The 22,220-nt window shown below is 44.4% G+C and overlaps 1 protein-coding gene across 1 annotated transcript in view; it reads left to right on the top strand.

Annotated features, from left to right (window-relative positions):
- Window positions 1-21,827, top strand: part of LOC309556505 (mas-related G-protein coupled receptor member H-like) — a gene marked incomplete at its 3' end in the record, with an annotated part of 65,314 nt that extends 43,487 nt beyond the window's left edge. Inside the window, exon 2 of the mRNA XM_082258954.1 lies at window positions 20,796-21,827. Coding sequence (XP_082115080.1) covers window positions 20,802-21,827 — 1,026 coding nt within the window. The 5' untranslated portion in view covers window positions 20,796-20,801. The remainder of the gene's footprint in view (window positions 1-20,795) is intronic.
- Between the last annotated feature and the right edge of the window lie 393 nt (window positions 21,828-22,220).

Raw genomic sequence — 22,220 nt, 5'->3', positions numbered from 1 at the left:
TTCACATTGTCTCCCACCCAGTCTACTGCAGAAAGGTCAGAGTTGGCACTTGCAGCCAATGTCCAACCGTCTTTCACCTCACCCCCTTGGAAATCAGGCAAGCAGTCTGAGCCCCAATCCATACAGCAGTCTCTTCTTCTTTTTGAGGTCTCTTAGCAGGGTTTCCCAGGGCCATCCACCTAGCCCTGCCCCAGAAGTGGAAGAGATTGAGTGCAGCGATGCCCAACCACTTATTTCTCAAGATGAGTACATGCAAGGACCATCGCAGCATGTCTCCGATGATGACGAAACGCAGGTGCCAACTGCTGCGGCGTTCAGCATTGTGGAGACCGACAAGGAGGGCAGGTGTGAAGACTGGGTGGAAGATGATGTGGAGGACGATGAGGTCCTCGACCCCACATGGAATGAACGTCATGCAGGTGACCTGAGTAGTTTGGAGGAAGAGGCGGTGGTCGCACAGAGCCACCAGCACAGCAGAAGAGGGAGCAGGGTGCAGAAGCGGAGCGGCCGTGCCCTAGACACTACGCCCGCTACTGCCCAACGCAGCAAGGGAACGAGCGCACCAAAGTCAGCTCAAAGGAGTTCTCTAGCGTGGAAGTTCTTTAGAAAATGTGCTGATGACAGGACACGAGTGGTTTGCACACTGTGCAATCAGAGCCTGAAGCGAAGCATTAACCTTCTCAACCTGAGCACAACCTGCATGATCTGGCATCTAAGTGCAAAGCACGAGCTGCAGTGGAGTAGACACCTTCAAAACCAAGAAACGTCTCTGGCTCATCCTGCTTCCTCTTCTGCTGCAGTCTCGGCCACTCCAGCCACATCTGTAGTGATACCGGCACCTGCCACCCCGCAAACAGAGGATCTGTCAGCAACACCCCCACCGTCTCCACAATGTCCCGTGGAAGCGTTCAGCTTTCCATCTCGCAAACACTTCAGAGGAAGAGGAAGTACCCCCCTACCCACCCGCGATCCCTGGCCCTGAATGCCAGCATTTCAAAATTCTTGGCCTTTGAAATGCTGTCATTCCGTCTGGTGGAGACGCACAGTTTTAAAAACCTTATGTCGGTGGCTGTCCCACAGTACGTCGTGCCCAGCCGCCACTACTTTTCCAGGCAAGCCATCCCTTCCCTGCACAACCAAGTGGGGGAAAAAAATCAGGTGTGCACTGCGCAACGCCATCTGTGGCAAGGTCCACCTAACTACCGATACGTGGACCAGTAAGCACGGTCAGGGACGTTATATCTCCCTAACGGCACACTGGGTAAATGCAGTGGCGGATGGGCCTGAGGCGGATAGCAATTTGGCGCATGTCCTTCCACCACCGAGGATTGCAGGGCGCTTCAGTTTGCCTCCTGTTCCTAACTCCTCCTACTCCGCTTCCTCATCCTCTACCGCCTCCTCATCCGGACAGCGTAACACCTTCACCACCAACTTCAGCACGGCCAGGGGTAAACGACAGCAGGCAGTTTTAAAACTTGCCTGTTTGGGGGACAAACCACACACCGCGCAGGAGTTGTGGAGGAGCATGGAACAGCAGACAAATGAGTGGTTGCTGCCAGCGAGCCTCAAGCCCGGCCTGGTGGTGTGCGATAACGGGCGAAATCTCATAGCAGCTCTGGGCCTAGCCGGTTTGACGCACATCCCTTGCCTGGCGCATGTGCTGAATTTGGTGGTGCAGAGGTTCCTTAAAAACTACCCCGATATGTCAGAGCTGCTGCAGAAAGTGCGGGCCGTCTGTGCGCACTTTCGGCGTTCTCACCCTGCTGCTGCTCGCCTGTCAGCGCTGCAGCGTAACTTCGGCCTTCCCGCTCACCGCCTCATATGTGACATGCCCACAAGGTGGAACTCCACCTTGCACATGCTGCAAAGACTGTGCGAGCAGCAGCAGGCCATAGTGGAGTTTCAGCTGCAGCACGCATGCGTGAGTCGCTCTGCGGAACAGCACCACTTCACCACCAATAACTGGGCCTCCATGCGAGACCTGTGTGCCTTGTTGCGCTGTTTTGAGTACTCCACCAACATGGCCAGTGACGATGACGCCGTTCTCAGCTTAACTATCCCACTTCTATGCCTCCTTGAAAAAACAATTCGGGCGATGATGGAAGAGGACGTGGCACAGGATGAGGAGGAGGAGGAGGAGGATGAAGAGGTAACATTTCCAAGGCTTTCAGGGCAGTCATTCGCAAGGGGCTCCGAGGGTGGGTTCCTGCACACACAAACGCCAGGGACACAATTGTCCAGCAGGGGCACAGTTCTGGAGGATGAGGAGGAGGAGCTGGAGGAGGAGATGGAACCATGTTTACAGCAGGGTGGCACCCAGGCCAGCTCATGGCCATCACTGGTGCGTGGCTGGGGGGATACAGAGGACACGGACGATACACCTCCCACAGAGGACAGCCTTTCGTTGCCTCTGGGCAGCCTGGCACACATGAGCGATTACATGCTGCAGTGTCTCCACAATGACCACCGAGTTGCCCACATTCTAACTTGTGCTGATTACTGGGTGGCCACGCTGCTGGATCCCCGTTACAAGGACAACGTACCGTCCTTAATTCACTCACTGGAGCGCGATCGCAAGATGCGCGAGTACAAGCTCACACTGGTAGACGCGATGCTGCTGGCATTCCCACCTGACAGCGGGGCCACAGTGGAAGCACAAGGCAGAGGAGGAGGAGGAGGAGGAGGAAGAGGTCGCCAACGCAACCAGGGCACCGCCAGCACCTCAGAAGGCAGGGTTAGCATGGCCGAAATGTGGAAAAGCTTTGTCAGCACACCACAACAAACAGCAGCACCAGCAGCTCATATGGAACGTCTTAGCAGGAGGCAGCATTTCACCAACATGGTGGAGCAGTATGTGTGCACATGCCTAGACGTACTGAATGAGGGGTCTGCCCCCTTCAACTTCTGGGTCTCCAAGTTGGGCACATGGCCTGAGCTTGCCCTTTACGCCTTGGAGGTGCTGGCGTGCCCTGCAGCCAGTGTATTATCTGAACGGGTATTTAGCACGGCTGGGGGCGTTATCACAGACAAGCGCAGCCGCCTGTCCAGAGACAATGTGGACAAGCTCACGTTCATTAAAATGAACCAGGCATGTATCCTACGGGACTTTTCCGTACCTTGTGCAGAATAGCGATGGATACCGACCTTACCCAGCCATTGTTCCATTTTTGCTCTTTCTCACTCTTTTGGGGTGTACCCTCATTTAAAATTTGTGAAAAGAAGCTGTGTTGGCTACCTCGTCCTCCTCAGGGCCAGATTAACGTAGGGGCTATTGGAGCTGCAGCTCCAGGCCCCTACCTTTATATAGGCCCCGGGTTGGCCATATTCACTGTTACCGCTCTTCTGTCACTTGTAAACACAGAAGTCTGGCTTCTATGCTCGCTTCCCCAGGCAGCTCCCTCAGAACCTCCCCACACAGCACGAAGGCCGGACAAGGAGGGACAGTTGCCGATGCATGGATGTGTTTATGGGCTTCAGAGACAGCATCCCATGTGGAATTAGGCATCCATGGCTGCACCCTTCCTCCTCTGGGTGCATGCCAAGGCACGGCCCTTAAGGCCCTTCAAAATCCTCAGCACCAAGCCCATGATGCTCTTAATCCGGCCCTGGTCCTCCTCCACCGCCGCTTCCACCTACACCGCCCATAGGTGTGCGCAGCCTATTGCATTAGGGTGTGCACCCCAAAGTTGAAATACACATGCATGTGTTTGCCTACATGTACATGGCCCCGATACATTACTCTCCCTGCTGGCAAAGAGAAATAGAGCAGAGCAGGTCCAAGGGAGATCTTTCCCATCTCCTCACTGGCAAACAGAGCGATAATGCTATGTGCCCTAGGTGATTAGGGTGTGCCCAGGTACACCCGGCACACCCTGTGCGCACGCCTATGACACCGCCACATCCACCACCACCTCAACCTCCCTCCTACTCCATATGGGCCTCGTCCTTCAGAGATGAAGAACATTGTTTTATTTTTCTGTTTTTTTTTTTTGTTGTTTTAAGTTATTTCCCTATCCACATTTGTTTGCAGAGCACTTGTCATGCTCTTATCTACGTTTTGCTGCCATTTGCAGCAGTCTAGCCCTTTGCATTGGTGTTTTAGAGCCATTTTAGTGCCTGAAAGTTCGGGTCCCCATTGACTTCAATGGGGTTCGGTGTCCGGGAAAAGTTCGGCAAAAGTCCGGGACACGGACCCAGACTTTTTTTTTAAAGTTCTGCCGAACCCGCCGAACACGGACATCCAGGTGTCCGCTCAACTCTAATCACTACCAGTTGCAGAGGTGAAAAACCAGACCCCTTTGCAGGAGAAAACACGATTAGGACCTAATGTAAAAGCTGTAAATTTCACTATATTTGTAGTTTCATCATTTTATTTTGTCAGATGTGTTCTCTTTGAGTTCCTTTTAAGGACACTTAAGTTCTTCTAATCTATTATTTTTATCCAAACATCTTTTTCTTTGACCTCTAACAAAGTTACCTGTTCTTTTGATTTCTATAGTACTTTTCATTAAAATTATCAGAATCATCAATTTGTAACCTGGAGAGGTATCTTATGTTATCCAAGTTTAACCACTTCCCACAAATGGATGTACTTGTACATCCTTGGTTTTAGTGGTTCTCCTGGGGCCATGGCCACTTACCTGATCTGAAATGTGCAGATACTCACCTATCCAGTTGCCACAGCTCCATTCCACACCACCATGCTCTCTCTGACATCATCCAAGTTCAGCGGGCGGGCCTCTCGATGATGCGCCGATAGGCCCACCCCTCCTCTTTCCTTGAATAAAAGGCTATGCCTCCTGGAATGTGTGACGTATATATCACAGGAGGCACAGAGGGCAGTGTGCACATAAGGCGATTCACGGGCATGGGAGGCAGGGCAGACTTAAAATTTATAAAAAGAAGTAAACAAAAGAAAAAAAAAAAAGCAATGCCCTAGTCCTGCAGAAGAAGGGAGGAGAGGTGGGGAGGCAGGGTTGTCCTCAGAAGGCTGAAGGTCCTCTTTAAATATGTCAATAAATAATGGTGGCCTGACATCAGCCTGTAAAAGTTCCACCCAATGTATTTTGTGCTAATGCATATTTTCAGGGGACGCAATTCTTTGGATGATTTGCTGCTGCCCTTAGTAGAGAGTGGTGGAACCTGGTTGTATATCATTGGTCCCATGCCTTCTGGTGGAGAAGGAGGAAAAGGGAGACAAAGTCCATATACAGTATCTCACAAAAGTGAGTACACCCCTCCCATTTTTGTAAATATTTTATTATATCTTTTCATGTGACAACACTGAAGATATGACCCTTTGCTACAATGTAAAGTAGTGAGTGTACAGCTTGTATAACAGTGTAAATTTGCTGTCCCCTCAAAATAACTCAACACACAGCCATTAATGTCTAAGCCGCTGGCAACAAAAGTGAGTACACCCCTAAGTGAAAATGCCCAAATTGGGCCCAATGAGCCATTTTCCCTATATAATAAAGTGAAAGTATATTCCAACTAGCCGCGCATTACACCCAAACATTATGTGAGTGAATAGATAAAACAATAAATTCAAAATTCAATACAAAGAAACAATAAATGAATGGGGATTGGTAAAATCGTGCACAAAAATGAACAGTGCCAGCAAACAGTCCACATTCAATCCACTGTAATCAAGGATGATAGTAATAGTTGGTCATCGGATAATAAGAGTCCGGTGCTGAATAATGGGTCACCACAAAGTCCACCACTTCAGTGATTCCGCACCCCTCCGAAAAAGAGCCCCACTAGTGCAATACGGTATAGACTAATTATTTATTAATATAAACCCAATACGTTTGCACTTACAGAACATTAAAACACTTGGGCCTATTTAAGACACAAGGGATCTGGGGTGCTCCCTCGGTCCTCACCACCTCCACGATGGTACGCCGGACCTCCGGGAAACACCTGATCATTCCTTCCGGTGTGCCATATAGCCACACACTGACGTGTTTCGTCACATCTGACTTTGTCAAAGGGGGATGTGGATATATAGATGAATTTATTTATTTATTGTTACATATGAAATTATATATTGATATACTTAAGTTTACTTTGGGCGCCGCACATTTTGTTTATGTATTCTCACAGGTGGTGTATGTAGACCTGAGTAGCTAGCAGCCTGTTTTTTCATTCTAGCACTGACTTGTCTCTTTTTATAATGGTTCTAGCAACATTTCTGGGTGTTGGGGACCTGGAGATTGTAGAAATTAAAGCTGGACATACATTATACAATTTTCTTGTTGAATTTCTTTTAGATTTACCTTCAACTACGTAGTGCAAGGGCCTGCCTGATTGCATACAATTTGAAAGTGTTAAGGTTTGACGTCATATTATATGGTTTTGGTAAATCTTCAGGAAAATTGTACAAGAAAATTGTATAATGTATGGCCAGTCTAATGGGCCATATACACGATTTTCTGAAGACTTTTTCCTTTAGATTTACCAAAATAATAGATAATAGATAATATGAGGTCAAACCTAAACACTTTCAATTTGTATGCAATATGGCAGGCCCTTGCACTACATACAAAAAGGTAAATCTGAAGGAAAAGTCTTCAGAAAATCTTATAGTGTGTATGGCCCTTTAAGCTGAATACACACTATACAACTTTTGTTGTCAGTAACAAATTTTGTTGTTAGATTTCCTTTAGATTTACCTTCAACTATGTAGTGCAGAGGCCTGCCTGATTGCATACAAATTGAAAGTGTTTATATTATATATTATATTTTTTTTGTAAATCTAAAGGAAAAAAATCTAAAGACAATTGTATAGTGTGTATGGCCCATAAGAAAGCACATGTAGACTGTTGGTTGGGCACTGGAGGTGTACAGTAAATAGCAGTGCATGATGCTAATGGTGATCACCTGGTCATTGTTCACTCCTTCAAGTGCTACTGTTCATTAGGGTTATTCACTGAAAACATCATTTCCTACATTCTCTATTTGCTTTCTCTGTACATGAAGCATTGGCTTCACTTAACTGCTTTGACTCATATTATTGATTTAGGTAGATTAATCATGTTCCACTGGTTAATAAACAAAATAACGAGATAACCAGCTGAATCATGTTTCAGTACTTCAAACTGATTTGGTTAAAAAAAAAAAAAAAAATTCTCTGCTTTCTGAGCATGGTGTTCTTGACAGAATTTAGGCTGATCACATGTGGTTGGAGCTCAAAGGATATCGTGTTCCTGAAAATATAATTGTGCACACATAACAAGCTCTGCTCTTGTTTTGAACGATCCCTCTTATAATGTTGTTTTTTGCAACAATGGTATGCCTAAAGTACACTTGGCTAGAGTGTTGTGTATCATAAACAATTGTTTTAGTTTTTTTTGTCATCATGCATTGAATCTCAGTGCTGCTGATCTCCTGCAGCCTCCTAGCAGCAACTTCCCATCTACATGCATGCATTAGCAAGATGCTGCATATAATTTTTCAGGAGGATTTGATGGTAGCAACCGTGAACCATGCCTATCTAATTTGAGTCAGCATGGGTGCTTGTAGTCTCTAATGGGGGAGAACAATGCAAAAAACAATTGGAAGACTGGGACAGCAGATTGTCATACAATCGCATGTGCTTGTGGATACTGAAGAAAGCCGCGACATACAGGTACATTACGGTGTCTGTACAAGCCGTCCTGGGGCAGTATATGTACTGCAGTAGGTCAGAAAGCAGATAATACACTTTAAAGTGTAAATATACAGTAGCTTACCTGATAATTCTTCTCACTTTCTATTGGTTTTCTGTGACAGGAAATAAAGGGAAATCTCCCTATAGGACACAGCCAACAAAAAAAAAAAAAACAACTGACAGGGATTTTAACCTTTCCTTAAGCACTTTAGCTTCGAATTGTTTACCCCCCCCCCCGCCTTCATGGCCAGGCCATTTTTTGCGATACGGCACTGCGTTACTTTAACTGACAGTTGTGCGGGCATGCGATGCTGTACCCAAATACAATTGATATCCTTTTTTCCCACAAATAGAGCTTCCCTTTGGTCGTATTTGATCACTTCTGCAGTTTTTAATTTTTGCACTATAATCAAAAAAAGAGGGACAATTCTGAAAAAAACAAACAAACAATATATTTTACTTTCTGCTATAAAACATATCCAATAAAAAAAATGTAAAAATCAAATTTCTTCATCAATTTAGGCCAATATGTATTCTGTTACATATTTTTGGTTTAAAACAATCTCAATAAGCGTATATTGATTAGTTTGCACAGTAGTTATAGCGTTAGTTATTTATTTATTTTTTTTACAAGCAATGGCGGTGATCACTTGACTTATAGTGGGACTGTGATATTGCAGCGGATAAATCAGACACTAACTGACACCAGTGACAGTAATACAGTGATCAATGCTAAAAAAAAAATGCACTGTCATTGTACCAATGACATTGGCTGGGAAGGTGTTCACATCAGGGGCGATCAAAGGGATAAATGTGTTCCTAGGGAGTGCTTGCTATTTGTGCGGGGGATACTTGTATTGTGGGAAGGCAGAGATCCATGTTTCTGCTTAGCAGAAACACAAGACCCCTGCCTTCCCTTGTTACAGAACACCATTCTGCCTGTGCCTCAATCAATCGGTGGGACCCACTAATTGGCTCCACTGTATCCAATCACAGTGGGAGCAGGTCATCGTGCCCCAGACCTGCAAGTGCAGAATCATTTACCTGTGCATGAATCGCCGTACAGGAGCCACCGCTCCACAGTAAATATACGTGGGGCGGTCGGCAAGAGGTTAACAAGTTTGTCTCCTCCACCTCTTAACCTCTTATAGACCAGAGTAATTTTTTCTCTTCTGCTATGGACCTGTTTCTTTGGCAATATCTTTGTATTTACTAAAGATAATAAGGTAATACATATATTGTTTTTGTTTAAGGACAAACATGGCTTTCTTTTCATGGTATAGTCTTGCAACAATAATTTTTTTTTTTTTTTGCAATCTTTAGACACTAAAACTTACCAAAACGAATTAAAACACATTTGTATTATTTTTTGAGCAGTATCAGTTTAAAAATAAATTGTTACTGCACATAAAAAGTGCACATTTAATTCTGTAATTTGTCCTGTTTAAAATTACACTGAGAGCTGGTTCACACGTGTGCGGATGCGCTGATTGCATGTAATTCGGAGCGCACTGCTCCTTCATTACATGCGATCTCATGTGCGGATGCGAGTTCAGCCATACACTTTCGCATCCACAGCAAACTCGCACATGAGGCATTTTTTGAGCCCCCTCAGAATCGGATCGCACAGTGGTTCACACTTGTGCCATCCGATTCTGTGCGAACTTGCAGATCGCACTGCGATATGCGATCGCAACTGTGGGTGTCGTTAACTTTTAATTGACACCCCCTGCGTATCGCATATGGCAGTGTAAACTGCCAGATGTGTGGATGCGATTAGGGAACACGCTGCATATTCGCAGCGTTCCCGCATCACACAAGTGTGAACCAAGCCTAAAACTATGATTCTGGTACAAAGCATTGCAAAGTTATTTACAAATTAAATGCATTGTTTTTTTTTTGTTTTTTTTTTTATTCAATGTTTCACTTTTTTTAAATGGGAAATCGGTAAATATATGTTAAATATGTAAAAATTTTAACAAACAAAACAAAAAAGCTTAACTATTAATAGTTAATGAAATAGAAACAAACAAAAAATCTGCAGCAAAATAATAGTTGAAGAGAGAAGGAGACTAAGGAGTTAATTAGGGCTGATTGGAGTAAACTAAGGGTTAATAAGGGGTTAAACTGAGGAACATTTTATTTAAAAAAACAAACTTTTATTTGCTTTTTAGGTTGCTTTAACTGATATAATCTGCAGATCTAAATTCATCCCTTTTGATCTGGAGATGAATGAACAAAAAGATACAAATGTAACATTATGCTACATTGTACCTTTGTATAATCACAGTCTGAGGAGTGTTGTTTAACCACGTCAATACTAGGCCTTCCTGCCCAGGCCAATTTTTATCTTTCAGCACTGTCACGTTTTGAATGACGATTGCGCCATCATGCACTTCTGTACCCAAACAAAATGTTAAACATTTTGTTGAGACAGATAGGCCCCTTTCACATGGGCTTTCTGATCCGATCTGCCTGTCAGTTTTTCAGGTGGACCGAATCAGATACTCCATGCAGTCCTATGGAGTGGCGGATGTCAGCGGAGACATCTCCGCTGACATCTGCTGCTCTCCGATCCGATCCAGCCTGTGAAATCCAGACAGATGGAAACCCTATTTTCCATCCGTTTGAAGGATCGGATTGGATCGGATAGGATTAGATGAGAACGGACAGGCGGTCCATTTTCATCCAATCTCCCCATAGAGGACAGCGGGGATCTGACAGCTTCGTCTCTGCACACAGAGTGGAGATGGAGCTGTCATCAGCCTGGTCAGCGGGGATCGGCGGACCGATCCCTGCTGAGCAGAACAGACTCCGTCTGGCGCACAGCCCATGTGAAAGGAGCCATAGAGATTTTCTTTTGGTGGTATTTGATCAACACTGTTTTATTTTTAATTTTTTGCTAAACAAATGAAAAATGACCGAAAATTTTGAAAAAAAAAGTTTTTCTTTGTGTCACAGAAAAAGTAATTTTTCTCCTTCACTGATGTGCACTGATGAGGTTGCACTGATGGGCACTGATGAGGCGGCACTGATGAGGTGGCATCGATGGGCACTGATGAGGAGGCACTAATACGCAGCATTGATGGGCACTGGTATGCCGCACTGATACGCAGCACTGATGGGCACTGATGGGCACTGATAGGTGGCACTGATATGCAGCCTTTATGTGTACTTATAGGCAACAATAATAGGCACTGAAAGGTGGCACTGATGCGCAATGATAGGCAGCACTGATGGGTGGCACTAATGGGCAATTATGGGCACTGATAGACGATACTGATAGGCGGCCCTGATGAGGAGGCACTGAAAGGCATCACTGATGGGCACTGAAAGGCATCACTGGTGGGCATTTAAAAGGTATCACTGGTGGGCACTGATTGGCATTACTGGTGGGCACTGATACGCATCACTGATGGGCACTGGTGGGAACTAGTGGGCATCGCTGATGGGGGCTGCACTGATAATCACTGCACTGGTTATCAATACAGACCCCCGTCAGGAGAGCCACTTATCATCTCTCCTCTACTCATGCCCTGTCAGCGTGAATAGAGGAATGCCGAAAAACCGACACTTTCTAGTTACGCTGTGATTAGCTCTATCCCATGATTGGAGATGCAATGTGTCACTACCTATTGCTGCCTCCAGGGGCATGCACAAGCGGCTTGTTCTGAAGGATGTCATATGACATCCCGTTAGAATGGAAGAGTCACCGTCCAGGCGTCATTTTGCTATCGGCCGGGCAGGACGCGGTTAATAAACACTGATTAAGACTGATTTGTTTTACAGCTAGAGCTGCTGACTTCTTCTGCTGGCTCTGATTAACCACAGCCCACAATTACAGTATACTTGCAGGAGGGGTCCCAGAAACAGGGCAGAGTGACTGGACCTGCTACACACATCCTGTGTACAATGATGATGTTTTTTTTGGGTGTGTGCAGCATGCCCAAAATCTGCAACTAATGAAACACCCAAAGATTTAAAGGATATACAGTATATGTTCTAGCATTTTCAGTGGCAAATATTATTTTTGTTGCATTGCTGTCCTCTTTAGTGCTAAGCCTTATCTCTTTTATTGCTACAGGAGTAAAGGATATGTCAGAACAGAACTGCTAGTGCAGGCTGGTCAGTTCCCCTTCACTGTATTTGATACTTCAGGGACAATGAACCAGGTGGTGCCTAGCACTTAGCCTTTTTGTGAACAGACGTATCCTGCATGTAGTGCTGTCCAAGGGTGGCTCTGCTCAGGGCCGGGACAAGGGGTGGGCAGGAGGGACGGCTGCCCTCCAGTTTATCGTGGGGATGGTGCCACTGTGTGGCGAGTTCCTTCTGCTACAAGACTGACAGGAGTAGTGACCGTGGTATCACTTCTCCTGTCAGCCAAGCACTAGAAGTGGTGAGGTGAGGAGGGGGAAAGCTGGCATTAGGTGTGGGCTGTGCTCTCTCCCCTCTCCAGTTCCTTCTTCCTGCTAGTGCTGTGCTCCTGTATTAACAAGCCTGTAGAGGTGTTCACAGGAATACAAGAGTGTTGAACTGGCATGAAGTCGAAAAGGAAGAGAGAGCACAGCTTGCACAGCTGAGCGCTAAAAGTGGTTAGGAGAGGAGGAGAGACCCAGGAGGAGGCAGCTGTGAATTTCTCTCTCCTTATTTAGCTCCTCCTTTCTGCCAGTGCAGCAACCCGGAATTCCTATACTTTGCATACAGCTGTTTTGAATACAGGAGCACAGCCAGATTGGGACTTTGCAGGGTTTGCTTACTCAGCCCCCTATCTTTTTTCTGTCATCTTACACCCCCCAGCCACCTCCTCTGGCAGCAGAAATTGCGGATAGAGGGTGGGTAAGCAAATCCTTGAAAGTCCTGATTTGTCAGTGCATCTGTACTAATAATCACACACAGGCCTGCTTTTAGAAATCACAGGGCCCCGTACAGCCTACCTGGTGCCCCCCCCCCCGAATATGTCAAGACATTATTTTCACTAAAAATACACTAAAATCATTATTAGCGGACACAAACAGAGAACCTGTGTGAATTAGCTCCTTTTAATTGTTTTTTACATTTAAAAAATAAATAATTTACTTTTTTTTTTTTTTAAAGGTAAAAATGTTTACAATTATTTTATTTTACAATTTATAAAATGACAATACAATGTTTAAAGATTATTTTTTTATAATTTGTTATTTTTTTACAGGACAGGGAAGCCTACAGCGCTGCGGGAGGGGGATTGGCACAGTGAAAGGGGGGCACACGGGGGGGGGGGAATCAGAAGCAGGCACAATAGGGAGGTTGATTGGTGTCTGAGAAGTAATTACAGGAACGATGCCCTGTGTCTGTGGCTCTCTCTACAGCAGCTGAAAGCTGGCAGGAGGGGAAGAAAATGTTTTTTAGCTGCTGCGGAGAGCCACACAGGGCTTCCTTCTGTAATTGCCCCTCTGCCTGACCGCAGCGATTGCACTTGCTGTTGGGGCCGCCCTGTGTTGCAGGGCCCCCTACAGGAGGACTGGTGGCCCCCCCCCTATCAGCGGCCTTGATCAAGCAGCACTGTCCCCAGTGCTGCCTTCATCTAACAGAGGCCTCTGAGGAACTAGGGTATGAATGGCTTTGAATATCTTAAGATCCATCAATTATGTATGAATGGGTATGAAGGTAAACAAAGGCATTCATATGAATGTAGAAAGCCAAAGTGAGGAAAAGGGTGACTGACTACTGTACTCACTTCTTAGATCAGAACTATGAAAGGATTTGTTAATAAACACAAATCTATTCATAAGTGTAAAAAAAAAAATGATAAAAACAGAAACATAAAATAACTTCCTTCAGGGTACAGTCACACACAGCGTGTGGGATGACAGCAGGACCGATATGCTAATTGTGGCGCATCACACTGTTCACTTTTTTTAAAACAGATTTTATTGAAATGTCACACAGTGAAATGTTCTATTGACTGCTGTGTGAGGCAAGATGAGGCAGTGGATTGCCTCACACTGCACTGTGCTGAAAAAAGTAGCTTATTAAGTACTTTATTCAGTGCAAACCACAGGTCAGGTAGGGGAAAAGGCATTTTGCCTTGTCTTGTGGTAAAACTGCAGTTTTACCACTGGTGTCACAAGTTAGCCTGCAGTTTCCTGCTAGTGTGTTCTTACCTCCTTGCTGCAGTGCTTCGCTACCCTGATACCTTTTACATGTGTGGTTTGGCTGTGCTCACTTATGGGCATTGCCTGCTATCCTGTGGGCTCATTTTTCCTTCCCTTCCATCACTTCCTGGCCCCCAGTAGAGATGTATAGAACTGTTCGCCGGCGAACAGTTCCCGGCGAACTTAGCATGTTCGTGTTCGCCGCTGCCGGCGAACATATGCGATGTTCGGTCCGCCCCCCATAAGACATCATTGAGGCAAACTTTGACCCTGAACTTTACAGTCAGCAGACACATTTCCAGCCAATCAGCATACCTCCCTCCCACACCCTCCCACCTCCTATAAATAAGCAAGGGCAGCATCCATCTTAGATCATTCTGAAGCAGTGTGTGTAGTGAGAGTAGGGAGAGAGCTGCTGCTGCTGCTGCTGCTGCTGCTGCTGCTGCTGCTGCTGTTAAGCTAGGGACAGTTAGTCAGTGTTCCTGGTCTTGCAGTGTTCTTGGTCCACTACTGCTGTAATATCAGCACCCCAAAAAGCCCTTCTAAGGGCTGGTATTTGTGGTTTTTTTTTTTTTTATATATATATATATATATATATATATATATATATATATATATACAGTGGGTACGGAAAATATTCAGACCCCCTTAAATTTTTCACTCTTTGTTATATTGCAGCCATTTGCTAAAATCATTTAAGTTCATTCTTCTTCCTCATGAATGTACACATAGCACCCCATACTGACAGAAAAACACAGAATTGTTGACATTGTTGCAGATTTATTAAAAAATAAAAACTGAAATATCACATGGTCCTAAGTATTCAGACCCTTTGCTGTGACACTCATATATTTAACTCAGGTGCTTTCCAATTCTTCTGATCATCCTTGAGATGGTTCTACACATTCATTTGAGTCCAGCTGTGTTTGATTATACTGATTGGACTTGATTAGGAAAGCCACACACCTGTCTATATAAGACCTTCCAGATCACAATGCATGTCAGAGCAAATGAGAATCATGTGGTCAAAGGAACTGCCTGAAGAGCTCAGAGACAGAATTGTGGCAAGGCACAGATCTGGCCAAGGTTACAAAAAGATTTCTGCTGCACTTAAGGTTCCTAAGAGCACAGTGGCCTCCATAATCCTCAAATGGAAGACGTTTGGGACGACCAGAAACCTTCCTAGAGCTGGCCGTCCGGCCAAACTGAGCTATCGGGGGAGAAGAGCCTTGGTGAGAGAGGTAAAGAAGAACCCAAAGATCACTGTGGCTGAGCTCCAGAGATGCAGTCAGGAGATGGGAGAAAGTTGTAGAAAGTCAACCATCACTGCAGCCCTCCACCAGTCGGGGCTTTATGGCAGAGTGGCCCGACGGAAGCCTCTCCTCAGTGTAAGACACATGAAAGCCCGCATGGAGTTTGCTAAAAAAACACCTGAAGGACTCCAAGATGGTGAGAAATAAGATTCTCTGGTCTGATGAGACCAAAATAGAACTTTTTGGCCTTAATTCTAAGCGGTATGTGTGGAGAAAACCAGGCACTGCTCATCACCTGTCCAATACAGTCCCAACAGTGAAGCATGGTGGTGGCAGCATCATGCTGTGGGGGTGTTTTTCAGCTGCAGGGACAGGACGACTAGTTGCAATCGAGGGAAAGATGAATGCGGCCAAGTACAGGGATATCCTGGACAAAACCTTCTCCAGAGTGCTCTGGACCTCAGACTGGGCCGAAGGTTTACCTTCCAACAAGACAATGACCCTAAGCACACAGCTAAAATAACAAAGGAGTGGCTTCACAACAACTCCGTGACTGTTCTTGAATGGCCCAGCCAGAGCCCTGACTTAAACCCAATTGAGCATCTCTGGAGAGACCTAAAAATGGCTGTCCACCAACGTTTACCATCCAACCTGACAGAACTGGAGAGGATCTGCAAGGAGGAATGGCAGAGGATCCCCAAATCCAGGTGTGAAAGACTTGTTGCATCTTTCCCAAAAAGACTCCTGGCTGTATTAGATCAAAAGGGGGCTTCTACTAAATACTGAGCAAAGGGTCTGAATACTTGGGACCATGTGATATTTCAGTTTTTCTTTTTTAATAAATCTGCAACAATGTCAACAATTCTGTGTTTTTCTGTCAGTATGGGGTGCTATGTGTACATTCATGAGGAAGAAGAATGAACTTAAATGATTTTAGCAAATGGCTGCAATATAACAAAGAGTGAAAAATTTAAGGGGGTCTGAATACTTTCCGTACCCACTGTATATACCTAGCGTCCCCAAAAGCCCTTTTAAGGGCTGGTAATTGAGTTGTTTCTTCTTATATATATATATATATATATATATCTATATCTATCTAGTGTCCCCAAAAGCCCTTTTAAGGGCTGGTAATTGAGGATTTTTTTTATTTATATATATACATATATATATATATATATATATATATATAGTGTCCCCAAAAGCCCTTTTAAGGGCTGGTAAGGTAATAGAGTTTTTTCTTTATATATATATCTATATATATCTATTGTACACTGCAGTTGCCTGCCCGCTGTGTGTGAGAGGCCACAGACCTACCACAGACTGTACTGTGTGCACACCACACTCATTTCGGGTGGCACAGGCACAGTACCTTGCATTTTAAAAAATATTTTTTTTTCCTCTGTCATAATTGCAGTGAGTGCTGTGTCAGGTCCACAGAGTGCACTGTACCCACTGCAGTGCACTGCCCACCACTGATATATATACGGTGGCACAGCATCTTGTTGCAATAAATTGAAAAAAAAAAATATTTTTTATTATTGCAGTTGCCTGGGCTGCCAGTTACTGTCAGGTCCACAGAGTGTACTGTGCCCACTGCAGTGCCACTGTGTGCCCACCCACCACTGATATATAAGGTGGCACAGCAGCTTGCAAAGTAAAAAAAAATATATATATTTTTTAATTGCAGTTGCCTGTGACTGCTGTCAGGTCCACAGAGAGTGTACTGTGCCACTGCCCACCCACCACTGATATATAAGGTGGCACAGCAGCTTGCAAAGTAAAATAAAACATATTTTTTTAAAATTGCAGTTGCCTGGGTGCCAGTGACTGCTGTCAGGTCCACAGAGAGTGTACTGTGCCACTGCCCACCCACCACTGATATATAAGGTGGCACAGCAGCTTGCAAAGTAAAATAAAATATATATTTTTTAAAATTGCAGTTGCCTGGGTGCCAGTGACTGCTGTCAGGTCCACAGAGAGTGTACTGTGCCACTGCCCACCCACCACTGATATATAAGGTGGCACAGCAGCTTGCAAAGTAAAAAAAAATATATATTTTTTTAAATTGCAGTTGCCTGGGTGCCAGTGACTGCTGTCAGGTCCACAGAGAGTGTACTGTGCCACTGCCCACCCACCACTGATATATAAAGTGGCACAGCAGCTTGCAAAGTAAAAAAATATATATATATTTTTTAAATTGCAGTTGCCTGGGTGCCAGTGACTGCTGTCAGGTCCACAGAGAGTGTACTGTGCCACTGCCCACCCACCACTGATATATAAAGTGGCACAGCAGCTTGCAAAGTAAAAAAAATATATATATATTTTTTAAATTGCAGTTGCCTGGGTGCCAGTGACTGCTGTCAGGTCCACAGAGAGTGTACTGTGCCACTGCCCACCCACCACTGATATATATGCCTGCAAGAGAAAAAGCCAGCCGCAGAGAAGCCGTATTCCTGAAAATATAAGAAAAATGCTGTTTTTTAGGGGTTCTGGACATGCTACAGAGCTGAAACTTGACAGGTACACTTTTTAGACCCCCCAGACACTAAATACAAAAAATGACATGCCTGCCTAAAAAAATGCCCGCTAAATGCCTGCAAGAAAAAAAGCCAGCCGCAGAGAAGCCGTATTCCTGAAAATATAAGAAAAATGCTGTTTTTTAGGGGTTCTGGACATGCTACAGAGCTGAAACTTGACAGGTACACTTTTTAGACCCCCCAGACACTAAATACAAAAAATGACATGCCTGCCTAAAAAAATGCCTGCTAAATGCCTGCAAGAAAAAAAGCCAGCCGCAGAGAAGCCGTATTCCTGAAAATATAAGAAAAATGCTGTTTTTTAGGGGTTCTGGACATGCTACAGAGCTGAAACTTGACAGGTACACTTTTTAGACCCCCCAGACACTAAATACAAAAAATGACATGCCTGCCTAAAAAAATGCCCGCTAAATGCCTGCAAGAGAAAAAGCCAGCCGCAGAGAAGCCGTATTCCTGAAAATATAAGAAAAATGCTGTTTTTTAGGGGTTCTGGACATGCTACAGAGCTGAAACTTGACAGGTACACTTTTTAGACCCCCCAGACACTGAATACAAAAAATGACATGCCTGCCTAAAAAAATGCCCGCTAAATGCCTGCAAGAAAAAAAGCCAGCCGCAGAGAAGCCGTATTCCTGAAAATATAAGAAAAATGCTGTTTTTTAGGGGTTCTGGACATGCTACAGAGCTGAAACTTGACAGGTACACTTTTTAGACCCCCCAGACACTAAATACAAAAAATGACATGCCTGCCTAAAAAAATGCCCGCTAAATGCCTGCAAGATAAAAAAGCCAGCCGCAGAGAAGCCGTATTCCTGAAAATATAAGAAAAATGCTGTTTTTTAGGGGTTCTGGACATGCTACAGAGCTGAAACTTGACAGGTACACTTTTTAGACCCCCCAGACACTAAATACAAAAAATGACATGCCTGCCTAAAAAAATGCCCGCTAAATGCCTGCAAGAAAAAAAGCCAGCCGCAGAGAAGCCGTATTCCTGAAAATATAAGAAAAATGCTGTTTTTTAGGGGTTCTGGACATGCTACAGAGCTGAAACTTGACAAGTACACTTTTTAGACCCCCCAGACACTAAATACAAAAAATGACATGCCTGCCTAAAAAAATGCCCGATAAATGCCTGCAAGAGAAAAAGCCAGCCGCAGAGAAGCCATATTCCTGAAACTTCACAGGTACACTTTTTAGACCCCCCAGATGCTAAATCCAAAGAAATTTTTTATTTTTATTTTTTTTTAATTTTTCCAATAATTGGCTCTCTATCAAAAAATTATAATTTTTAAGAACTTTTTTTTGCGTGATCCCTCTCCGGCATGCCACAGTCCAGGTGTTAGTCCCCTTGAAACAACTTTTCCATCACTATTGTGGCCAGAAAGAGTCCCTGTGTGTTTTAAAATTCGCCTGCCTATTGAAGTCTATGGCGGTTCGCCCGGTTCGCCGGTTCGCGAACATTTGCCGATGTTCGCGTTCGCCGTTCGCGAACGGCGAATTTTAGGTTCGCGACATCACTAGCCCCCAGTGTATCCCACATTGCCTGAGCAACTTCAGTTCTCTAAGCTCCTGTTCACTGGTCTCTTGTGTATCCCCCGCCTGACTACCTGTGTACCGACCCTGGCTTTGTTTACCATGCTTGTTTGCTACCCGCCCTGACCTTGGTTTGTCTCCTGGATTTCCTGTTGTCCCCTGCTGCTTGTACTATGAACACGCATGTGGTCTCCACATCTTCAGATGGGCATACCTGGGGGGTGCATCCTAGTTCCAGCTTGCTTCAAGCACATACCCACCATCAGGGGCTCTGGTGAAGAAGCAGACTGGGGCTTAGACTCTGCGCCTTGGGGAACCCCGATTTGGCGATCTATAAGGGCTCACTACCACAGACGCTTGACAGTGGGGCTTAGACTCCACGCCCTGAGGAACCCCAAGTTGGCGCTCTACAATGTCTCACTACCACAGACGCTTGACAGTGGCGCTTAGACTGCGCTCCCTGGGTAACCCCAAGTTGGCGCACTACAAAGTCTCACTACCACAGATGCTTGACAGTGGGGCTTAGACTCCGTGCCCTGGAGAACCCTGAGTTGGCGATCCACAAGGCTCACTACCACAGGTGCTTGACAACTGATATAGCCATCCAACACAGTCTTTCTGCATTTGGTGTAATCTACCCTCACAAATTGTTGCATATTTTTGTTATATTTTAGTATTTAAGCTTTTAAACAAATATAAAAAGAAGTCCAAATAGCAAATTTTAAAATGTAAAGAGACATCAACATGGGCCCAGTGTTAAAACTGCAAAAGCTGCTATTTTCCACCAATTTTTTCCCTATCGAATTAGCTACCAAATACTTCATTCATTTCTAGGTGATCTGACAAACAACCTGTCGCTTCTCCCAAACTTGTGAAACTACATACTCCATGTGACTGACATGTGTGCTCTGCCTTTTGTTTTTGGCTCGGGCACAAGGAGCCCTGCTGAGGCAGAGAACATAGTAAGAAGGTCCTGAACATCCCCAGACAGTGATTGTGACAAGCAGATGACTGCTGGTAGTAGGATCCCCTAAGCCAGGGATCCTCAAACTACGGCCCTCCAGCTGTTGCGGAACTACACATCCCATGAGGCATTGTAAAACTCTGACATTCACAGACATGACTGGCATGATGGGAATTGTAGTTCCTGAACAACTGGAGGGCCATACTTTGAAGACCCCTGCCCTAAGCTCACACATATTGGAACAGGGAGGGGGTGTGGTTTGGCATCTTTGCCCCGGGTGCTGGATGACCTTTTCCTGGCACTGGCTCAACTGCTTCTACGGAGATAAAGGAGACATCCTATGACACATAGTGTGCTACTGGCATGATCACCGGGGAAAATAAATGAAATAGATTAACCAGCCACATCTAAACATTGGAAAGCTGCCGTATATTAACTTATTGTTCTTTGGTTTTGGTTTTTGGTTTTGGTTTTTGGTTTAAATATGCTTTAAATTGGTGTAAACATTATTTTCATACTATATTATAGTACATTAATGCATGTGTTATTTAAAAACTATTATTGTGTCTAAGTGTATGTAGAAAAAATCAAAAATGAATCAATAGCCGATCTTTGTAACAAATATGTCCATAGAAATGACCTGGACCACTCCCTGTACAGATTAACAGAAATCAAATTACAGCTTACTATAGAAAACTGATCTGTAATTCCATTTTTTAACAGGACACAATGACAATGAATGAATCAAGCATGGAATTCAACAACGTCTCAGTGAAAAAATTGAATGGAACGGAAAATGATGGACCATCGCAAAGAAGTGCTTACTTCATGGCTTTGACTATTTTCTCTCTAGTTCTGTGTGCTTTGGGGTTACTGGGCAATGGGACTGTGTTTTGGATTCTTTGTTTCAAGATTAAAGGAAACCAGTTTACCATTTATATCCTCAACCTTGCAGTTGCTGACTTTACCTTTTTGCTTGGATTAGGGGCATGGATGATGTACACCTTCTGTTTTTTAAATGGAGTAAGGGATTCACCGATTGTGGAAAACTATGTTGCTTTTATCACTGGCCTACTTTATAATTTTGGATTTAATACTAGTACTTATGTTCTTATGGTCATTGCACTGGAGAGATGTCTTGCTGTTTTATATCCATTTTGGTATCAATGCTATAGGCCCAAAAACTTATCAGGATATGTGTCCATCATGTGTTGGTTGCTGTCCTTGCTGGTAACACTGCTAGAAAATGTAATATGTACTGGTGAACAACAATATCAAGCCTCAGGCTCAAAAAGCTGCACGAGCGTCTACTTTTTTACTTCTGCCTTGTATGTTATCATTGTTCTCATTATGGTAATCTCCAGTTTAACCCTTATATTTCAGATACAAACAGCTTCAAAGAAGTGCCACCCCCCAAAAGTCTACATAGTTATTGTCATCAGTGTCACAATCTTCCTCATTTCTGTGGTACCTGCAAGAATACTAGGCCTTCTACTATACTTTAATGTCCTGCCGTCTAAACCATTCCTGGTTTCATTCTTCTTTACAACATCCCTGTGCTCATCCTTTAATTGTAGTGCTAACCCATATATTTACATGGTTGTGGGTAGATGGGGCAAGCTCAAAACCGAGGACCGATCAATTAGAAAAATGTTGGAAAAGGTGTTTAAGGATGCTGCAGAGATGGAAAATCCAACAAAAAAAACAGATAATATTAAGGATGGCCCAAAAAAGGCATACAATGTGCCCATATAGGCCAACATACATTTGCTTCCTCTAAGAGAGCCTAACTGCATGGACAATTTATATCTCATGCAGCTGAATATTCCAATAAGCATACAACCACTGGTCCTAAAGACATACCAGGCATTCATATCATATTCTCAATAAAACACTTATAAGCCATGTCCCATTTTATATATCATGTACTATTGTACAAAATACATGCAAAACCATGGTATCCCTTAAAAAAAATATACTCTAATGCCTCGTTTCCACTGAGCGGATCGGTTCGGGTCAGTTCGGTACGGTAATTTGAGTGTTTCCATTATGAAAGTGGCCCATACAACCGAACCAAACTGCACCATTCCTGGTCCTGCTTCAGATGTAGGGCCATAGGAAATGGTACGGTAGGGCGGAGCTACTGGC

This window comes from Pelophylax lessonae (assembly GCF_965119305.1).
Source record: "Pelophylax lessonae genome assembly, chromosome: 5".
NCBI classification, from domain to species: domain Eukaryota; kingdom Metazoa; phylum Chordata; class Amphibia; order Anura; family Ranidae; genus Pelophylax; species Pelophylax lessonae.
The sequence above is the reverse complement of the archived record's forward strand: the minus strand, read 5'-3'. Positions and strand labels throughout refer to the sequence as shown.